This window comes from Paramisgurnus dabryanus, chromosome 17 (assembly GCF_030506205.2).
Source record: "Paramisgurnus dabryanus chromosome 17, PD_genome_1.1, whole genome shotgun sequence".
In the NCBI taxonomy this organism is placed as follows: domain Eukaryota; kingdom Metazoa; phylum Chordata; class Actinopteri; order Cypriniformes; family Cobitidae; genus Paramisgurnus; species Paramisgurnus dabryanus.
The window spans coordinates 12,683,033-12,705,774 of record NC_133353.1 but is presented as its reverse complement, the minus strand read 5'-3'; the positions used below and the strand labels follow the sequence as shown (position 1 = coordinate 12,705,774).

At 38.5% G+C, this 22,742-nt stretch overlaps 1 protein-coding gene and 1 long non-coding RNA gene across 13 annotated transcripts in view; one reads left to right on the top strand and one right to left on the bottom strand.

The window, feature by feature from the left end:
* Positions 1 to 2,399: 2,399 nt before the first annotated feature.
* On the top strand, positions 2,400 to 5,174 carry LOC135787691 (uncharacterized). 2 transcript variants are annotated; one of them, XR_012335295.1, is made up of 8 exons: positions 2,400 to 3,022; positions 3,274 to 3,389; positions 3,491 to 3,589; positions 3,691 to 3,802; positions 3,904 to 4,002; positions 4,104 to 4,216; positions 4,318 to 4,414; positions 4,496 to 5,174. It is a non-coding gene; the product is annotated as an uncharacterized lncRNA (long non-coding RNA). The 2 variants fall into 2 exon arrangements; XR_012335294.1 differs by lacking the exon at positions 2,400 to 3,022 and having other exon boundaries at positions 3,029 to 3,389.
* Positions 5,175 to 14,443: 9,269 nt separating this feature from the next.
* Positions 14,444 to 22,742, bottom strand: part of birc6 (baculoviral IAP repeat containing 6) — a 114,768-nt gene continuing 106,469 nt past the window's right edge. For all 11 annotated transcript variants that reach the window (XM_065297468.1, XM_065297475.1, XM_065297469.1 and 8 more), the window contains exons 71-74: positions 22,365 to 22,442; positions 21,468 to 21,656; positions 17,243 to 17,377; positions 14,444 to 15,375 (exon numbers count right to left, since the gene is read on the bottom strand). In XM_065297468.1, the coding sequence (XP_065153540.1) occupies positions 15,196 to 15,375; positions 17,243 to 17,377; positions 21,468 to 21,656; positions 22,365 to 22,442 (582 nt within the window). In that variant the 3' untranslated portion in view covers positions 14,444 to 15,195. The remainder of the gene's footprint in view (positions 15,376 to 17,242; positions 17,378 to 21,467; positions 21,657 to 22,364; positions 22,443 to 22,742) is intronic.

Sequence of the window (22,742 nt, the reverse complement as noted above, 5' to 3'; positions counted from 1 at the left end):
CCTGTACATCCTATGCAGCCTTTCTTTAAATTCACACTTGAAATAAAATGTTGGTTGAAACTAAACTAATTCAGTCACAGAAGCTTGGCTCTGTGAAAAATGACTACATTAAAAAAAGAATATGCCTATTAAACTAAAAAGAGATGGTCATTTTTAGATACAAAAAGTTATTTTCCTTTTAAAGGCTTTTAAATATCCATTATATTTAACCATTTTTCCATTAAGGAATTTGATTGTTTTTTTAAATACATTTCATATAACAGATACTGTGAATATCAATCTTCAAATGCTAATAAAAACTATCTGTCTACACCAGGAGTGACTGTTAGGATAAAGGAACCCGAGGCACCCGTTGACTCCTGGAAGCCTCCTGTCCATCTCTCATCCTTTGTTGCTTCTAGCACTGATAGAAGGTCATACTCTTTATAAAAATCAAGCAGATGATTCGTCTTGATTATGCTGAGTGGCAGCCGGTCACCGGAGTCCAGAAGGTTCTGTCAGTGTGGAACGTGTGTTTGCATGAGTGTGTATTAAAAGTGAGAGGCAGCGCCCTTAGGACAGGTCAAAAATATATTCACACACTCAAATGCAGAATGATGTGTCTAAAAATATATAAGTGAGTATAGTAGGAAAAGCTAAACCGGTGACCCATGACATAACACGTCACATTACGCATAGGTCAAATTAATTTATTTGTTTGAAAAACACATGCATGAACGTACGGATCATGACTTGATGCAAGCTGCTTTTTCCTGCTGATTCCAACACACTGGACTTCAATTTGTCAATTTCGCATAATTACGTTCTGGAGCTTTTTTCAATGGCTTTCTCTCTCGAGCAGTAAAGACAGGTAATTACAGAGCCAAGATATGGCTGTATTGTAATTCTCATTAGCTGAGAGAAATGTTTGGCTGCAGAAGGACCAGAGTGCAATGAGGGTTTCTTTATGTTTTTGTTTCTTTGAGTCTGATATACGAAAAAAGCTGCACTGTAAAAAAATGCAGCACAAAGTTAAAACAACTTGGTTTTGCAAGTCCCTTTAACCTACTATTTTAACTTATAAATTCAAGTTGAAATTGTTTAACTTTTTTTTTAAGTTAAAGTAACATAAAATATGTGTTGATTTGACAAAATGCTGTGTATTTTTACAGTGTGGGCTCGGTCAATGGACAAACCCGATTGCTGGATATACAATCTAAAAAATGTTATTTTACTCCCCCTACAATTATTTTTTTATATCTGACCCAACAAAGGCTTAACCAACCAAGGATAGTTTAAATTACAATCCAACAGCCTGGGTTCATCCCTTTTTGACCCAATGCTGGATTGAAAATAAACCAGTTAATTAATCCCAAATTAATTTAAACCCAATGGTTGGATAATGGTCCAATATTTTACCATAGGTTGTGTAAATATTGGATAGAAATCACCTCTGGATTATAAATCAACATATGCTGGGTTGTTTCAATCCATAAATGGGTTACAACGCCTGATTGTAAAAACTGCTGGGCTGTTGTCAAGGCCTAAAAAGGGACAAACCCAGTTGTAATTTAACCCATTTTAGTCTGGGACTAGGATAAGCCCTGCCTGTGAAACTGCCCCATCTGAGTTAATTTAACCCAACAGCTGGGGTTGTCCCTTTTTGACTGTATTTTATTTATAACCCAGAGGTCTGTTCTGTCAAATATTTACACATGCCATGAGTTAAAAACTACCCAGCATTTTAGAGTGTAGGAAAGGATCTTGTACAAATGCAAAAAAGTGCATAGTGATTAATTATAAAGAGCTCAAATGCAAAAAAAAAAATGTGTCTGACATGTTTTCTTGTAAATGAGCATATTTTTTATCAGCTCTTATATTTAGGACCATTAATTTCAATTTAAAGAGGACATATCATGAAAATCTGCATCATGTTTAAGTGCTATAATTGGTTCCCCAGTGCTTTTATCAACCTGAAAATGAGAAAAAGAACAACCCAGTAACTTATTTCTGGTAAACCCATCTCTGCAAGTAAGTTAAAAATATGTCATTGAAATGTGGCTTCCCATGTGATGTCAGAAGGGGATTATACCGCCCCTTAATTTGCACTATCCAACCACGGCACTGCCATTTAGAGTGTGCAGAGATCAGCACATTTAAAAGAACACACCCCAAAAACTACAAATTTTTGCTGACACCTTCAAGTGGCAATTTTAACATGCTATAATAAATGATCTATATGCTATTTTGAACTAAAACTGTACATATGTACTTTTGGGACACCAAAGATTTATTTAACATCTTAAAAAAGTCTTGTGAAATGTCCCCTTTAAAGGTGCAGTGTGTAACTTTTCGAAGGATCAAATGCCAGAAATGCAATATAATATACATAGCTATATTATCAGTAAAGACCTTACATACACTGTCAGAAATAGGGGTACAGTAGGGGTCCATTTCTGTCCCCCAAGGTACAATCAACACAAAAGTACCCCATAGGGCTCATTATTGGACCTCAAGGTACATGTATGTACCTTTTTGAGGGTCAAAAAGGTACATATTTGTTCGCAAGCATTAAAAGGTACATATTTGTACCATTTCTTTTAAAGGATAAGGTACAATGTTAAGAGACAGCCTCTTGCCATTTTTTTTTTTATTTGTTGTTCTAGACAACTGCTGTAAATCTGGTCAGTAACGTAAATAGCTATTGTTTCAATTTTTGTTTACTTTAGTTGGACACATGGGTATTGAAGTAGTATTAGTTTTCTTCTGTTCATTGACAGTGTGTTTAATTTTAAATTTAAATTTTAAATTTTAATGAAAAAAAGTTAATTTCACTTAATAAAAACTGTGATATGAACTCAAACTGCAATTGATTAACCATTATTTAAACTGAATAAATACTGAATAACTGAATCCCTCACACACACCGAAAAAAAACCTGCGCTTTTATTTTGACACGCGCCCATCCCCCCACATCTCACGGTTGGAGTCAGTTTCACAGATCAGCGCAGGAGGACGTCAGACACATAAAGAACATTAACAGGTAAGCTCTGGAAACTCATTCATCATCTTTAAAACATTTTTAAACTTTAAAAATGTGTTGTTTGTCGTGGCTCTTCATTTTAATACTGATTCGGTTACGGTTATTTGTGTAAAGTTGTATACGGTGAGTCAACGCGATATTGACACAGCACTATTGCCTCAGACTCATTTTTATGAGCAGGTTAATGTGCATTAAGTACACCACAGTTCTGTAAGTGGAAAAAGTATTCATATTTATGTGTTTTCTCACAGTTTAGGGCAAACGTTTCCCGCGCAAGTTTGAATCTCTCTCAGTCAGTCAGGGGGAGATTAACTGACTGACTGTCTACACGCCACCAAACAGTCAGTTATACAGAAACCTTTTTAAGGTAACGTTACCACATTTATTAATGTATTTATTATGTTGTTTGAGTACACCACAGTTCTGTAAGTGGAGAAATAATTCATATTTATGTGTGTTTTCTCACAGTTTAGTTTGAATCTCTCTCAGTCAGTCAGGGGGAGATTAACTGACAAACTGTATAACGTTACAGGCCACCAAACAGTCTTACCAAGAAACCTTTTACAGGTAACGTTACCACATTTATTAATTAATTTATTCTGTTGTTTGAGTACACCACAGTTCTGTAAGTGGAAAATTAATTTATATTTATGTGTGTTTACTCACAGTTTAGCACAAATGTTTCCCGTGGAAGTTTGAATCTCTCTCAGTCAGGGGGAGATTGACTAACAGACTGTCTACTTGCCACCAAACAGTAATTTACCCTGAAACCTTTTTAAGGTAACGTTACCACATTTATTAATGTATTTATTATGTTGTTTGAGTACACCACAGTTCTGTAAGTGGAGAAATAATTCATATTTATGTGTGTTTTCTCACAGTTTAGTTTGAATCTCTCTCAGTCAGTCAGGGGGAGATTAACTGACAGACTGTATAACGTTACACGCCACCAAACAGTCTTACCAAGAAACCTTTTACAGGTAACGTTACCACATTTATTAATTAATTTATTATGTTGTTTGAGTACACCACAGTTCTATAAGTGGAAAATTAATTTATATTTATGTGTGTTTACTCACAGTTTAGCACAACTGTTTCCCGTGGAAGTTTGAATCTCTCTCAGTCAGGAGGGAGATTGACTGACAGACGGTCTACTTGCCACCAAACAGTAATTTACCCTGAAACCTTTTTAAGGTAACGTTACCACATTTATTAATGTATTTATTATGTTGTGTGAGTACACCACAGTTATGTAAGTGGAAAATTTATTCATATTTATGTGTGTTTTCTCACAGTTTAGCACAAACGTTTCCCGCGCAAGTTTGGATCTTTACCATTGAGGGTGGCTGACTGTTTTCGACCAACCATCATTCACACGCAAAAACTTTAAAGGTACCACATTTATTTATGTTGTGAGTATACCACAGTTCTGTCACTGGAAAATGTATTCATTATTTTTGTGTTTTCTCACAGATAAGTATGAACGTGCCCAGAGCAGTTTTCAATCTTTACCATTAAGGAGGCTGACTGACTATCCTCTACCACCCGTCATTAACAAAACAAAAACTAAAGAAATGTTACTCCATATGGACCTATTCATTTACTCATTATGCTGTGAGTACACCACAGTTTTATCAGGGAAAAAATTTATATTTGTGTGTTTCTCACTGCTTGACAAGGACAGATGTGGCCCTGTTAAAAATGTTTAAATGTCGTTTGGTTTAAGGAACAGCACACTGATTTTGTTTTAAAATATTCCTGTTTGGACAGTCTGTTAAAGTCATAAAGGAATACTTGATATATTTCATAAGTAAAGTGTAAATGTAATATTCGTTTTTAATGTTGTGAATTTGGACTGAACAGCACACTTCTGTTTTATATCTAAACCTTTTGTAAAATAAATGATTGTTCAATAAACTCACTGTGTATTTTATCTTTTCTGTTATCATTTTTTTATACTAATGTTTAAAATGTACCTTTACGTTAAATGATTGGCTACACCAACACAAATATATTGAGTCATATGCACTTATAATTTAAAGTTTACAGTACTTAGATTGAGATATATGTATAAGTTTTAAAACCATAATCAATGAGTGTACCCTGTCAAAACCAATTTTGTACCCTTTTTGAAGGGTCCATATTTGTACTGTTAAATAAAGGTACAAAATTGTCCCCAGAGATACAAAACTGGTCTCTTAAGGTACAAATCACAAGGGTACAAATTTGTACCCTCTGCCAAGGGTACAAAAACTGTACCCTTGAGGGTACAGCCCCAGTGACAAGCCATTGTACCCCTAAAGGTACAATTATGTCCTTTCTTTTCTGAGAGTGTAATAAACTGTGTTTATTACCTTAGAATAAAATGTTTTATCTACACACAACGAGGGTCCCCTTACATGGAAGTCGCCATTTTGTGCCACCATGTTTCTACAGTAGCCCTAAATGCTCAGAAACTGCTCTACAGAGCACATTTTGTCACTACTGTATTTTGTCTTAGACAACAACATGTTTGTCCTGTGACTATACAGTAGCTTTTCTACAGTCTTGTTCAAAATAATAGCAGTACAATGTGACTAACCAGAATAATCAAGGTTTTTAGTATATTTTTTATTGCTACGTGGCAAACAAGTTACCAGTAGGTTCAGTAAATTCTCAGAAAACAAACAAGACCCAGCATTCATGATATGCACGCTCTTAAGGCTGTGCAATTGGGCAATTAGTTGAAAGGGGTGTGTTCAAAAAAATAGCAGTGTCTACCTTTGACTGTACAAACTCAAAACTATTTTGTACAAACATTTTTTTTTCTGGGATTTAGCAATCCTGTGAATCACTAAACTAATATTTAGTTGTATGACCACAGTTTTTTAAAACTGCTTGACATCTGTGTGGCATGGAGTCAACCAACTTGTGGCACCTCTCAGCTGTTATTCCACTCCATGATTCTTTAACAATTCATTCACATTTCTTGGTTTTGCTTCAGAAACAGCATTTTTGATATCACCCCACAAGTTCTCAATTGGATTAAGGTCTGGAGATTGGGCTGGCCACTCCATAACATTAATTTTGTTGGTTTGGAACCAAGACTTTGCACGTTTACTAGTGTGTTTGAGGTCATTGTCTTGTTGAAACAACCATTTCAAGGGCATGTCCTCTTCAGCATAGGGCAACATGACCTCTTCAAGTATTTTAACATGCAAACTGATCCATGATCCCTGGTATGCGATAAATAGGCCCAACACCATAGTAGGAGAAACATGCCCATATCACGCTCCATGCTTCACTGTCTTCACTGTGTACTGTGGCTTGAATTCAGAGTTTGGGGGTCGTCTCACAAACTGCCTGTGGCCCTTGGACCCAAGAAGAACAATTTTACTCTCATCAGTCCACAAAATGTTCCTCCATTTCTCTTTAGGCCAGTTGATGTGTTCTTTGGCAAATTGTAACCTCTTCTGCACATGCCTTTTTTTTAACAGAGGGACTTTGCGGGGGATTCTTGAAAATAGATTAGCTTCACACAGATGTCTTCTAACTGTCACAGTACTTACAGGTAACTCCAGACTGTCTTTGATCATCCTGGAGGTGATCATTGGCTGAGCCTTTGCCATTCTGGTTATTCTTCTATCCATTTTGATGGTTGTCTTCCGTGTTCTTCCACGTCTCTCTGGTTTTGCTCTCCATTTTAAGGCATTGGAGATCATTTTAGCTGAACAGCCTATCATTTTTTGCACCTCTTTATAGGTTTTCCCCTCTCCAATCAACTTTTTAATCAAAGTACGCTGTTCTTCTGAACAATGTCTTGAACGACCCATTTTCCTTAGCTTTCAAATGCATGTTCAACAAGTGTTGGCTTCATCCTTAAATAGGGGCCACCTGATTCACACCTGTTTCTTCACAAAATTGATTTCTCAGTGATTGAATGCCACACTGCTATTTTTTTGAACACACCCCTTTCAACTAATTCAACTAATTGCTCAATTGCACAGCCTTAAGAGCGTGCATATCATGAATGCTGGGTCTCATTTGTTTTCTGAGAATCTACTGAACCTACTGGTAACTTGTTTGCCGCGTAGCAATAAAAAAATATACTAAAAACCTTGATTATTCTGGTTAGTCACATTGTACTGCTATTATTTTGAACAATACTGTATGTGTCTCTGTGAACGGTAGACTGAGCCATTGGTTACAATACACAATCTCACTGCTATATGCTGCTAAAACTTACATACTGCACCTTTAATGGTAATGAAAAAGTTATAAGTCAGTAATTGAAATGTCACAAATGTCACTTTAAGTCATTTCATTGGTATGTAACAAATTTGACTGTTTTTCGCTGCAAAACCCTCTAAGTACATGCAAAAATCTCCACTTGTAAACAAGTCTCCAGTCACTCGTCACTGTTTTTTTTAATTAAAGGTAAACGATTCCAAAATTCTGTTAATATCCGAATACGAATGACGCAAGTCCGCCATCATTCATCCAGTTTTTTTTCTGTGCACTTAGTGGCATTTAATGGATTCTGCCAAAAAAGCAGTATTTCTGAATAGCCTGAGACTGGATTTAAGCAGGTTTGAAGCGAAAGTATTTGATGAATATATAATACACACCAAGTCCAATATCAGTTTTACTCAAAAATGTCACTTTACTTGGGTAAAACAGGGTTATCAATGCCATTTTATGTTGAGCTTAACTTTTATACTGAACAACCCGTGGCTCACAGCCACATTTATGCCAGGAGAAACGTAGCGAGTAATGTCTCACATCAGTCACAACAAAGTTCATCGATGATGACCTCATACCCTCAAGACCCTCAGATTACCACAGGGAGGGCTTCACATATCATCCATACAGTAGGTCCTGGAGACAGTGTGACTAAACATCATATTAAACTCAAGAATAAAGCAACACAGATGATTCAACAGCCTTGCAGAGACACTGCGTGCATGAGTAAAGCTCAGTCTTTATTGTCAAGAGCAGAAAATCTCATTATTTCACTTCCCCAGAATATCTATCTGCCGTTTCTCTCTTGAGCTGCATTAGTGCTGTTTGCTAAGGCAGGCATCACTATTATTATTGCTCATAAATAGATTTAGGGATTTGAACAAATCCCTAATCCTTAATATCCACTTTTGCACATGATGTTTATTGTGCTACCGCAATAGATGGCACCTCAAATGAGACCGAAAACCAAGCTAAAGTTTAAATTTAGTAATTTACGCTTTTCTACATAAAATCATCTTACCATTTTGTGGAAAATAACTTTGATTTCTTTAATATTGACTGGCTACGGTGATGTCAAATGTGAAGTCATTGACTGAAATTGATTCTCCTAATCTCATAATTAGATTTGGAGACTTTAACCTGGATTTTACAGACTAGGTCACAAATCCAGCAGGTTGAGAAGAGGTGTAATTTGACAAGTTTTGTCTGGTGGATGATAAAAAAGGGGCATCGAATTAAATAAACTTACATTTATGAAATTGGCACATGCTTTTATCCAAAGCAAGATACAGTGTATGTTCAAACATGACCTTTGCACTGCTTAAACGATGCTCTACTAATCGAAACACCAAGTTGCTCTAATAGTGGTTTATACATTTAATAACAGACCAAACATTAAGGGGCGGTTTCCCAGACAGAGCTTATCTACTGACACATCTTAACATATTATACAAATTTCAACATAAAGCTGTGTGAATGTTTACACTTGCAATCGTTGGGCTCAGACCTTAGAGAAGCTGCATGGTGTACTCGTGAAATAGTTTCCAAAAGGATCTCAGTGATTTATCTCAGCGGCCACTGGAGTCTAATTTACCAAACTGTCAACTGCGCAGCGGCTCTCAAATGATTGAAGCCATTTTTCAAGGTCTCGCATCTGCAGCACTGACTGTTGCGGCTTGTTTGCGGAACAAAGGGAAGCGTGCCGCTCGTCCGACACAACAGAGTTGACACCTGCGGGACACAGAGAGCTGTGCTCAACACAAACACGCCACCCCGGGGAAGCGCAGGAGGGAAACGAGGGAGAAAATAGCTTCTAACATGCAAACAGATTAAAGGAGTGAAGAGCTCTCAGTGGACTAAAAAAGAACACCGAGCACCGGCACGCTCTGGTTGTAGTTTCTATAAAAGCTGTTATTTTATGTTACACTGTAAAAACTTGATGCTGGGGCAGTACCCTACCACTAAAATGTCTTAATATGTAACAATTGTATTATTATATTAACAAATATATTGTTTCTCTCTTTGGTATATGTCCCTCCAGAAAAACGTGATTATGCGATCGCATGATTTAACGGAGGGGAAACCTTCTGATCTCTCTGATGAAGCCAATACGGAAGTGACTAAAAACTGCAATTTATCGACTGGCCGTTTGAGGCTGGCTCCAAAAGGGAGTCAATTCCCATAGACTCCCATGTAAAAATGCCCAACTTTACAGTAGAAAATAATATGTTTACAGCCTGGTACAAAAAGTATTTTTGGTCTATATAGCTAATTTTGCCCTTCATGACATCTGTGAGGGGGGTGAATTGTTTTGTAACTCATCCGTTTAAATTATATTAAGCCTTAAACTTCTGCATAATTAAGGGCGTGGCTGCTTGAGTGACTATTGAACAGCCACTGCTGTCACTAGACTCGCGCTAGACGGGCGTGGTTTCAGCAACCAGCCACCTCGGCTTCACCCATGTTCTGCCTCTTTACCATTTTCGGTTTTCCGCGAGTGATTCTCTGTGACGCACGGCCAAGATGGCAACAGCAGGGAACGCCTACTTTAAGCTTCAAAAACGATCTTCACAAACCAATGGCTGATGTCACAGACACTTCGTCCATATTTTTTACGGTCTATGGATTTAACGCATAATTAGCCAAAGTCCGCATGATGCAGGGACGCACTTTTTCAAATACGCCCCATTTTCGCAGCATAAATTTCTGCTGGGGCTTGCATGATTTTCGTTGCAAAAATTACATATGTCTTAGCTGAAAGTTGAAAAATGTTGCATTTACCTCACATAAGCGCTGTTGCCATGGGAACGTTATGAAGTGATGTTATTATGTGACGTGAACATCATTAAAACCTGCAAACAGTTTTTGCAAGTTCCCGCAGTTTTTACAAGTTCCCGCAATTTCATTGCATAAATATCCCGCATATTCCTCATTTTTTAAGAAAACGTGCTGCAAGATCATGGATTTTTGCCCGCAACAATCACAAAAAAGTCCGCGTTTTTCCGGAAGGACTTGAAAACGTATAGTAGTGTGAAAAAGTGTTGATTTTTTATTTTTTGTATGATTGTCGCACTTTAATGTTTCAGATCATCAAACAAATTTAAACATTAAACAAAGATAACACAAGTAAACACAACATGCAGTTTTTAAATGAAGGTTTTTATTTTGAAGGGAAAACAAAATCCGAACACACATGGCCCTGTGTGAAAAGGTGCAAGTACCAACAGTAAACTATGGTAGTGGTGGTGGTAGTGTGATGGTTTGGGGTTGTTTTGCTAGACTTGCTGTAATAAATGGAACCATGAATTCTGCTGTCTACCATAAATCCTGAAGGACAATCTCCGGACATCTGTTCGTGACCTCAAGCTGAGGCGCACTTGGGTTCTGCATCAGGAAAATGATCCAAAACACACCAGCAAGTCCACCTCTGAATGGCTGAAGAAAAAGACTTTGAAGTGGCCTAGTCAAAGTCCTGACCTCAATCCTATTGACTTTAAAAAGGCGGTTCACACTCGAAAACCCTCCAATGTGGCTGAATTACAATACAATATTGCAAAAATAAGTGGGTCAAAATTCCTCCACAGTGATGTGACAGACTCATTGCAAGTTATCGCAAATGCTTGATTGCAGTTGTTGCTGCTATGGGTGGCCCAACAAGTTATTATCTTTAGGGGGCAAAGACTTTTTCACACCAGGCCATGTGTGTTTGTTTTTTTGTTTTCCCTTTATAATAAAAACTGTATGTTGTGTTTACTTGTGTTATTATGATAATATATATTATAATATTTACATTAGTTTGATGATCTGCAAAAAACATACAAAATAATAAAAAATCAGGAAGGGGGCCAACGCTTTTATCACACCACTGTACATTAAAAGTGACAGCTGGGGTACATACAGTCTTGTTCAAAATAATAGCAGTACAATGTGACTAACCAGAATAATCAAGGTTTTTAGTATATTTTTTATTGCTACGTGGCAAACAAGTTAGCAGTAGGTTCAGTAGATTCTCAGAAAACAAACAAGACCCAGCATTCATGATATGCACGCTCTTAAGGCTGTGCAATTGGGCAATTAGTTGAAAGGGGTGTGTTCAAAAAAATAGCGGTGTCTACCTTTGACTGTACAAACTCAAAACTATTTTGTACAAACATTTTTTTTTTCTGGGATTTAGCAATCCTGTGAATCACTAAACTAATATTTAGTTGTATGACCACAGTTTTTTAAAACTGCTTGACATCTGTGTGGCATGGAGTCAACCAACTTGTGGCACCTCTCAGCTGTTATTCCACTCCATGATTCTTTAACAACATTCCACAATTCATTCACATTTCTTGGTTTTGCTTCAGAAACAGCATTTTTGATATCACCCCACAAGTTCTCAATTGGATTAAGGTCTGGAGATTGGGCTGGCCACTCCATAACATTAATTTTGTTGGTTTGGAACCAAGACTTTGCCCGTTTACTAGTGTGTTTTGGGTCATTGTCTTGTTGAAACAACCATTTCAAGGGCATGTCCTCTTCAGCATAGGGCAACATGACCTCTTCAAGTATTTTAACATATGCAAACTGATCCATGATCCCTGGTATGCGATAAATAGGCCCAACACCATAGTAGGAGAAACATGCCCATATCATGATGCTTGCACCTCCATGCTTCACTGTGTACTGTGGCTTGAATTCAGAGTTTGGGGGTCGTCTCACAAACTGCCTGTGGCCCTTGGACCCAAAAAAAACAATTTTACTCTCATCAGTCCACAAAATGTTCCTCCATTTCTCTTTAGGCCAGTTGATGTGTTCTTTGGCAAATTGTAACCTCTTCTGCACATGCCTTTTTTTTAAAAGAGGGACTTTGCGGGGATTCTTGAAAATAGATTAGCTTCACACAGACGTCTTCTAACTGTCACAGTACTTACAGGTAACTCCAGACTGTCTTTGATCATCCTGGAGGTGATCATTGGCTGAGCCTTTGCCATTCTGGTTATTCTTCTATCCATTTTGATGGTTGTCTTCCGTTTTCTTCCACGTCTCTCTGGTTTTGCTCTCCATTTTAAGGCATTGGAGATCATTTAAGCTGAACAGCCTATCATTTTTTGCACCTCTTTATAGGTTTTTCCCTCTCCAATCAACTTTTTAATCAAAGTACGCTGTTCTTCAGAACAATGTCTTGAACGACCCATTTTCCTCAGCTTTCAAATGCATGTTCAACAAGTGTTGGCTTCATCCTTAAATAGGGCCCACCTGATTCACACCTGTTTCTTCACAAAATTGATGACCTCAGTGATTGAATGCCACACTGCTATTTTTTTGAACACACCCCTTTCAACTAATTGCCCAATTGCACAGCCTTAAGAGCGTGCATATCATGAATGCTGGGTCTTGTTTGTTTTCTGAGAATCTACTGAACCTACTGGTAACTTGTTTGCCACATAGCAATAAAAAAATATACTAAAAACCTTGATTATTCTGGTTAGTCACATTGTACTGCTATTATTTTGAACAAGACTGTAGTTTGCCCCTTGACAGTGTACACTCCTAAAAAGTTACGTGCTAAAAATTTCCTTTTAATCAATGTCATAGAAAAACTTTTTTCATTGCTCAAAGAACCTTTTTGTCAAAAGTTTCTAAAAAAAAAAAAACTATTTCTAATGAACCTTTCTTTAATCTTCAGAACCTTTATACACAAAAACTTTTGCACTTCTGTTTTAGGAACCATTATTTTTAAGAGTGTAGCAAGGTTTATTGTCTATGTACACTACTCAACACTTTGGCAACACTACTTGTTGTCATGCCAAAAAAGCTCTTTTGAATTTGCTTCAAAAGAGACACACGCACACACAATAAGCCATCCAGCAACACAATAGAACACACACAGCCAGCTAACGGGCATGAAGCGCACACACACTTAAAAGACAAGAAGACTAATAAGGAGTAAATGTCAAGGGTTCCAGGCTTGTCACAGAGCTGTTATATTACCTGTGAACCTTCACACCATAAGCAGAAACAGAACATTATCCTATTTTATAGATGGATACTCGCCCAGAATAAAACGCCTGCATCCTGAAAATGACAGCCAAACATATAGATCTTTAATACGGGATGCAGGAAAAAGCTGAAACAAGGCAATAGGTTCAATATCCTTATGATGAATCAGTACTGATAGAAGAGATAAAGCCTCCAGTCCACACACTTCTCCCAGAAAAACATCATGACCTTGGCGAGCACGATAAACCTGGGAGAATCCATCCAAGTGCTGCGCGCGTTTCACTTGTGAATACACCTAACGGCCAGACTGCTCACGTTTCTGAATCACAATCACATAGATGAAAGCACTGATGCTCCGGGTTTTATACAACAGATCAATAATGAGAGTTGGCACGAAAACACCGCTTCATTCGTTCTTTTATGTTTCTCAGTAGGATTCGAACATACCTGACGATCAATAACTCGACTAAGATGACGAGTTTAAAACTAAAACGGCTTTAGAGAGAGATCTTAAATAGAAGATAATTTCATTTTGTAATAACAGGAGGTTTTTTGTATTACAGTATTGAAAAAAAACCTTTGCTATAATGATCAGATTTAAACATTTCACATTTATAAGAGAACCTTAATTTTTCTAAAAAAAAAAATGTGCCTAGTTTTCGATATTGCATCGTTTTAGAACAACCCTCAAAACACTTTTAACAGTATTCAGTTTTTAAATTGTTACATATTTGTTAAATATAAAGGGGGTAAACTCCCCGTCCACTTGGGCAATAGCAGGCAGCTGCAGGATCTCTTAAACCTAAATTAAATTAAATCATAATTTCTAATTCTAATCGAATAACTTCAGGACTTCAGTCTCCGCAAAAAAGCTAAAAATTGTGCCAAGAGAGGTCACACTAAATACTGACTGATGCCTGAAGAAGATATTTAGTTCTGAAAATTTTTTTGTTTTTAATTTTGTGTACATATTTCCAGTTGTTTTCTGTTTGTATCTTAAAAACAGAGTGAAAAATAAATATGGATGGACATTAAAACTTTGCTAAAACAACAACAGCTGGTGATGGTGCCCTTAGACTTTTGCACAGTGCTGTATATATAAAAATGTATAACAAATATATACTAAAGTAAAGAGAGATTAAAGATGACATCTACAGGCACACACACTCGCTACAGTTTGCGCTCTACAGACCCACATTCATTTATATTTCCAAGCAAAGTAAAACAGGTTGCATTTATTAAACTTGCACTTAAAAGCAGAGAGAGGGCAAAAATAAAACGTGCTATTGATCGGCCTGAACAAGATCATTCAATCACTGTATCAATTCTGAACGTCCGTTTCAGGCTTTATTATTGAAGTGTACATAAGTTTGTAGAAACCAAAGCACTGGTAGAGGATAACCAGAGGATTGTGGGTAATCAGAGTGAATATGGGCATGTTTGTTATCATATTTTTTTTTTTTAAATAATTCGCTTTCAGTATGACCAGTATATTCTCACATCTGTCCTTGCACTTTCAGCCCAAATAAAAGAAAAACAAACAAACAAAAAACAAGAGAGAAAACATTTGGTAAACATTCTCCACTGAAGGCAGTTCCCTTATATATACTGTGATCTTACATAAACAAGTTTAATAACATATCAATCAGTGGTTATTTAACAATTTGGGAAAATAAAGAAAAAAAGCACAAAAAAAGTTTATACTCTTTTACAAGTAAATAAAAAGAACTTTCTCGTCTGCTTCGTTTCCTTTAGGGGCGCAGGATAAAGACAAGTTCAGCGGTTTTTGTGTCGATGGGCGTCGTAAGCGATTTCCTTGTATTTTCTGTCCTCTCGTTTTATGCCGTTACATAATTAGATTCTTACATACAAATATTGACAAAAAGATGGCTTAATCACAAAAGCCATCCAGTCTTTTCAATATCATTGGATAGTCAAAGGCGGTGGGCGGGGCTTCAGAGGAGGGATCATAGCTGGCCGTCGCTGCAGTGGGCGTCTTGGCTGTCAGTTTGCTTCTCTGCGTCTTGACCGGGTAACTCTTTAACCATGAGTGAGGTGCTCTTTTCAGAAAACTCCTCACCGTCTGGCTCCAGGCCTTCGGGACAGGGAAGTTTCATCAGTTCCTCTCTGAGCTGAGCGGTGTGCCTCTGCGAAAACACAGTAATGGTTGGAATTAGTAAGGAAAGAGAAAACACAATTCTAGATGTACAATGCAGGTTTGTGAAGATTTTACCTAGTTAAAGACCGATACATTGCAGTGGCCCATATATCGGCTGATATTTGGAATTTACTAATAATAAAATATTATTAACTCTTTCCCCGCCAGCGTTTAAAAAAAAAGTTGCCAACCAGCGCCAACCTTTTCACAAAAGTTTAATGCCTTCCAGAAAATGTTCTTCTTTAAATATATAAACATACAATCCATCAAATGAAAGAACAGACCCTCTGCTTTCAAAGAAAAAATAAGTTTCATCCCTCTTTTATCACCTCTCAAATATGGGAAGGTTTCTTCAAAAATACCACATTTTGAGTAAAAAGCTGAGATAACTGCGGTTTTGTGAAGGACTTATGATAGAGATCAGATTCAGAGTGATGATCAAAACATACATGAAGTTTTTACTGTTTGCCCTTAGGGAATATTTCCAGGTTTTATAAGTTGAGTAAGAGCGCCACCTGGTGGATAATAGCGGAAATACGGATTGCCAGAAAAACTCGCCACTGGCAGGGAAGCGTTTTCTCTTAATTAACGAGTTAACTCGTCAATGGAGGGGGAAAGAGTTAATTAATCTTTTCAATCTGCCAGTAAATTGTCCTGTTACTTAAATTTGTTTTTTTTTAGTAAAAATACACTCAGATGTAAAGCCAAAGTTTTATAGACAGCAAAATGACCAATCACATGACGTTATGTCTTGTAAATATGTTTTAAGTACTTTAAAATTGTGTATTTATAAATATTATGCATTACAAACATTTATTTAGTTTTACCAATTTTCTGTTTGTCTGTCATTTACTGTAAATGAATTTGATTTATAATGGCCTCATATCAGCCATACTGCTTTCTTTACTCATTCCCTGCCAGAATCGTTTTTTTTTTAAGTTGCCAACCAGTAGCAGCATTTTTAAGATGTTCACCAAAGTTTGATGCTTTCCAGAAAATTTTCTTCTTTAAATATAATAAATATATATTATTATATAATATATTAAATATATGTTTAATAAATATAAAAACACAATATATCAAATGAAAGAACAGACCACCTGCTTTTAAACAAAAAAACAAAAAAACATTTATTTCCATTTTCATCTGTTCTCTTTTTATTTCCTCTCAAATATGGGTAGGTTTCTAGCATTTTTGTAAAAGACTTGTTAAAGATCAGATTCAGAACCTTGATCAAACAAACAGAGTTTTACAGCATTTGGATCTATATATGCATTAGTGTTTTATAAGGTGGGTAACAGTGATATGCGGCTCAATGTATAAACAACCAGCACCCGACCAACGTTTTCAACGAAACCTCCTGCAACTCGGCCCGCAAAAAAATTAAAATAGTGTACCTGACCCGCTCCCTGGCCCGCATTTTTTAAAGGTAGTAATTGTTTAAAATAATTAACTGGCATCTTTATTTCAGATTATCAAAAAGGTATAAATATCCATTTTATATATCTATAACCTTTTAGAGCACAAAACCGATCTCACACCAGACTGCTGATGCAGCGAATTTGTTACAAAGGCAGAATTATACTGTAGCATGAATTCGGAGACATGACTTCCTATAGAGGGTTTACTGTGCTGACAGTCTAATAACACGCTGAGGCACAACACTGTCAGCAAGCTGAATCCGCTTAATTCATATCCCTTAAAATACCTCAGCTAAAACTATTAAAGCTAAAATGAGAAAACCTGCTGCAGGACGCCTGTATTTAACATACTGTATGTTAAAAGACATTCATCTACAGTTTTGGTAAAATTACTGGAAAGTGAAAAAACTGTGTGTGTGTGTGTGTGTGTTATACCTTCAGCGCAGCTGCGTGATGAGACATGGTTCGGCCCACTCTTTTATCACTACTGTACTGCTGAATATCACAGATCCAGCCCTCACACTGGCCTATGATCTCTGCTCGCTTCAGGTAGAAGTGCCGATGAATCACCTATGAACACAGAAACATACAGTTAAAAGCACAAAAATAATTGTGTGTCATTTACAGTAAAGTCTGTAGATCAACACAGCATGGCATTTCAGTAGCGCAACTTCGGGTTCAAGGTGAGTTCAGCGGTGGGTTAATCTTTAGATCTTTAGACTTCGGTGACCTATCAAAAGTTTGGATGACCGATTATACCACACAGATAACCAGCACTGTTTCTGCCCGTCGGTGTGAACGAACTAAGTGACCTTTACATTGACACAGACCAGAGGCAGGAAAGACAACTGTGAGTTTACGCAGACTTCCTCACCAATCCTCTACTGAGTGTCTATCTGAAGGCCAGAGCTGGCCGACTCATTCTTTCTGCATCTGGATCTCGCTCTTTTTCAAACACGTCATACAGTATTGTGAGGAGCTGTTGAAAACACTCGGACCACTATAGTTCAGCATCTTAGCACCTCTAGTTTTATTGCATGGTCTAAACCAGTGGTTCCCAAATTGGGGGGTGTAAAATAGTGCCAGGGGGACCCCAGTGATATGACATTTTATTAAAAACATGGGACACACATATTGTTTATATATCTGCTTATAATAGATAGATATCCACACATTCATCCATCTATGATCCTTCATCTAACCATCCTTGCATTATGTATTATTTAGTTTGTGCTCTGCTCACTCCTACCAGTCAACATTTGAAGTGCATCAAAACTTTTCATAAAAGTTGTCTTAAAATTTTTAACAATACACCTTGGTCTGTGATATTAACCCCCCCTAGTCACATTAGCTACAAAAAACAGAGACAGAGCGACAGGCTACCATTCATTTTCAATGGGAGTCTCCGTTTGCCAGCGACAAGCGACGAACTTGCTGCTGTGCGAGCAAGGTGGGGCCAAAATAGACAAGAAGGTTATTTTATGCAAATGCTGAGCGATGCGACAAAGTGACTGCCAATCGGAGTGAAGGGGCAGCGTGACGTAGGTCTGTGGCCGAGTCAAAGAAAATAATTCAAGATGGCGAAAAATGCGTATTTCTGTACATATCTGGCATTTTATCTCATATATTTTGTTACTTTTATTGAGAAATAAATACTTTTAAATCCAAAAACATTGTTTTTGTAACTTAACAATACCTCTAAAGTGACTTTTGATACCGCTTTTGGATACTGGCCAAGGAACGCCCATCAAGCGAGTGCGTGTCGCTCGGTGTCGCTCACTTTTGTAGCTAATGTGACTGTAGGGGTAAGCTGTGAATTCTTGCAAATCTTGTCACTGTTTGTCCCCATAAACATACACACACACGAAACCGTGATCCTAACGATGCATTCACACGGGCCGTAAGTGTTAACGCTTCCCATTCACTTTTAATGGGTGACGTCATGTGTTGCCAAATTTAAATGTGGATCCATCGGCGCCGCGTCAGTAACGTTGCTCGCGGCAGAAGTTGAACATTTCTGAACATTTCAATCTGCAACGCGTGCGTCAGCCAATCAGATTGCACTCCTAAAAACAATACAGTTCATTATGTTAAACGTATAGCGGAAGATTTTCCTGAAGTTTTGAAAAGAACCGCCCCTCCACTTAAAAACAAAATGCACATGCGCATCACTTTACCTGCTCCTGAGAGGTAACGCCTATTAAACGCTTGCACGAGGGATAGCATGCAGGAGCCTAGTTCCTCTCTTCGCTATGTTTACAAGTTGCGCAGTTCGTCACTTGTACCAGGGCTAGCATCGCTAATAATAGCTTACATCAACTTTTACTAGTAGTGACTTTAAATGGATTTCTCCAAATAGCATTACAAACTTTACCTGACGAGTAGAAACTTTGCGTGGTTAACCCAACCTGTGCTTTTAGCGCACTTCAGTGTGTGAAATAGTCTCTGGTCTCGTTTCTTTCTTCAGAGGCCTTTCTCTTCTTGTCATACAATTCGTAAACACTTTTTCTCTTGCGACCCTCAGACATTTTTGAAAAAACAACAGCGAGAACGCGAGCTTCAATGAATGGTTGAAACCGTAGCCCAACACACATATACACCTGAAAGTGCGCATGTGCAGAGAGCGAACCTAGGGACGAGCACGTACGATGGCCTTAAGTCAACATATAATCAGAATGATTGACAACTGGGATGACCAATAGTCTAGATCAGCGGTGGGGAACCCTGTTCCTGGAGGGCCACTGTCCTGCAGAGTTTAGTTCCAACCCTAATTAAACACACCTGAAAAATCAAATTAAAGTCTTCAGGATTACTTGGAAATTAAATTCAGGTGTGTTTGATTAGGGTTGGAACTAAACTCTGCAGGAAAGTGGCCCTCCAGGACCCAGGATTCCCCACTCCTGGTCTAGATGATCCACCCGGAAAAATAAAATCTTCCGCTATACCTATAAGTCTTCATATACCAATGATAATTTAGCTATGTAAAAGTTCTAAAAGTTATACATTGCACCTTTATATTTTTACTCCATTTTCGTCTCAACTTTGGCTCAACTAAGCTTGTCACGTTCACCTGCTGTCTTCGCTAGCGCATGTAATCCATCTACAGGTCTGAGACTTGCACTTCATCCTGATGGTAAAGGCGAGGCGCTGTACAGATCAAACTTCTGGAGGGAATAAAACTGGCGCAAGCGAGAGGGATTCAGGAATGAGTATGTGTGATCGATGGTCTTGCCAGTGTTGCCATGGAAACCCTGTGCGGCCGCTGCACATCACTCGCTGGCTCTGAGCTCAACCTTACCGGCCCGGATCCCAAGTCTTACAGTACTGTTTATCTCTCAGTCTCTCTTTCACTGTCTAGCTTCATCCATCCATCCTTCACCTATCTTCCGCTTAAACGTACAAAGGTCATCAGCAAGACATACGACCGTTACAGTCTTTTATGTACCACTGAGACTGGCAGCAAAATTAATATATGAAATGAAGCAACAATGATCTGAGAGAGGGCAGCCTAACAAAAATCATTTTAAAGTAAGTCTGTTGTATCCATAACTGAAAAGTGCAGGATATGAGCGCGCGCATGTGTGTGTGTTGTATTTTCCCCTCCCTGCTTTGACGTCAACAGCCCACCATTTATTACCCTGCCTGACTGCCTATGTGTGTCTGACAGAGAGAGGTTGAGATAGCTACGTGTCTTGCCGTTTATTAAATCGCATGTGCGTAGATCCGTGCGGACGTGCCACACTAAATGTCTGTCTGCTCACATGCGCGTACGTATGCCTGCATGTGAGGCACATTTAAAAATTTGCTGGCAAAGCCCATGATCTCACGTCACAACTTCCTCTCTCACGGCAGCTGAATGCTGATGCGTGCAGGACCGAGAGAGCTCCGTTCTCAATGTATCCATCCGGAATCTCCCATCATGCAGTCTGGCTGTGTTTGGGCTCAATATCTTATCGTTCATTACGTAAATATCACTCTTTTGTGCTGTACTGGTCGATGGCCAGCCCGGCTTGGTTCTAACAAAACCACAGCCCTTCATCCTTTTGAACCATGCTCCGGTTGGCATGGAAACAGCCTTTTTATGATCGCTTTGGGATACGGGGGTAACGTACCAGCCTCATAACTGCCTGGCGAGGATCCAAACTCACAAATACTCAATAGCATCCGAAATGCCAAAAGCAAAATGACATGGATGGATGACGCCGGCCAGCATGGACCCAAATGAACATGATGTGTGGTATAAGCTTGAGTCTTATAAATAAACAGCTCTGGATTGAAGCATGTGTCAGGGTTAAATTGTACAAAATGACTTTTAGGAAATAACAATGTGATAATAACACTCATCTGCATGTCAAGGCTTATCTATGCATTATCTACCTGTATGTCTTTGTGGGCTGTAAGACTATATTTCAAAACTTGTATAATAAATTCATAATTCAAAACCCTTGTTAAAAAATGATATTCTGATCCGGCTATCCCGTCCAATCCCTTTTCATGTCGGGGAGTCAAACAAGGCCTTCATAAACAGACATCTCCACCCAGGGCTGACACAGAGGTCAAGATCTATTCAGCCAAGAGAAGCTGACTTACCTGTGCATCTGTGTAGCAAGTACATTACGAGTTATGTTACTGTTTAAGTAAGTGATGAATGACCTCTGACCTCTTTAAAGCATGGCGAAGGGTTGCGGATCTGTTCTAGCATGGCCCACTTGACGGTAGCCTGCCGGATGTTTCCGTCGTACTCTCTGGAGCTCTGGGTTCCGCTCGGCGTGCCCCGGGAACGCTCGTAACCCGGCTCGTTGAAGTACGGCTCAGACACAAGGATAAGAGACTGGATTGACACCAGAACCTAAACACATTTACAGAGAAAGAGAGAGAGAGAGAGAACAATGACACAGGGAACAGGTGAAAAGGTGAAGAGCACACTGCCTCTTTTTTGACCACAGTCGTCCTGTGCCCGTGCCTAATTTCCATGTATTGATCGGACCGGTCGCTAACTGTAGCACTAATCAATGGAGACATTTCTATGAAGTGCTGGCAGCAGTACATGAGCACAATATAGAGGAGAGAGAGAGACAGAGACAGAGAGAGAGGAAGGGGGAGCCTGTACTTGGATCAATATTACAGGGAAAAAACAGCTCCCCTGCCTATTATACAGAAAGGTATGATGGAGGGAGAGAGAGAGAGAGAGAGAGAGAGAGAGAGAGAGAGAGAGAGAGAGGAGAGAGAGAGAGAGAGAGAGAGAGAGAGAGAGAGAGAGAGAGAGAGAGAGGAGAGAGAGAGAGAGAGAGAGAGAGAGAGAGAGAGAGAGAGAGAGAGAGAGGAGGGGCTGAGATGTGGGCAGATAATTACTGCAGGGAAATCGGTATGGGAACGTTGTAAATGTCTGGCGATGGTGTGTGTGTGTGTAGCGATATGATGCAATATTCCCTGAAAATTATGAAATGAGATATTTCTGCTTACTTTGGGTCTACCGGAGAAACGCATCCAGCAAATGGCATCGGAAAAAAGCAGAGAATCGTGAGCGAAAGAGAAAAGGAAACAAAAAGTGACTCACCTGTAGAAAACTAGAGGTCTGAGGATTCCATTTTTCCTCGGGACGGCCGTGCCAGGTGTTCAGGATACTTAAACACACCTGGGCATCAAGGATGGCATGAAACAAGGTGGGGAGAGATCAGGATGAGCACAGACAACAATATTTCACTCAGATTCTACTATTCAATGTAAAACAAAGTTAATTATTCTGCTAGTTATATAAAGTTTAAAGGTATAGCGGAAGATTTTCCCGAATCTTTGAAAAGAACCGCCCCTCCACTTAAAGGTGCAGTGTGTAATTTTTAGAAGGATCTCTTGACAGAAATGCAAAATAATATACAAAACTATATTATCAGGGGTGTATAAAGACCTTTCATAATGAACCGTTATGCGTTTTTAT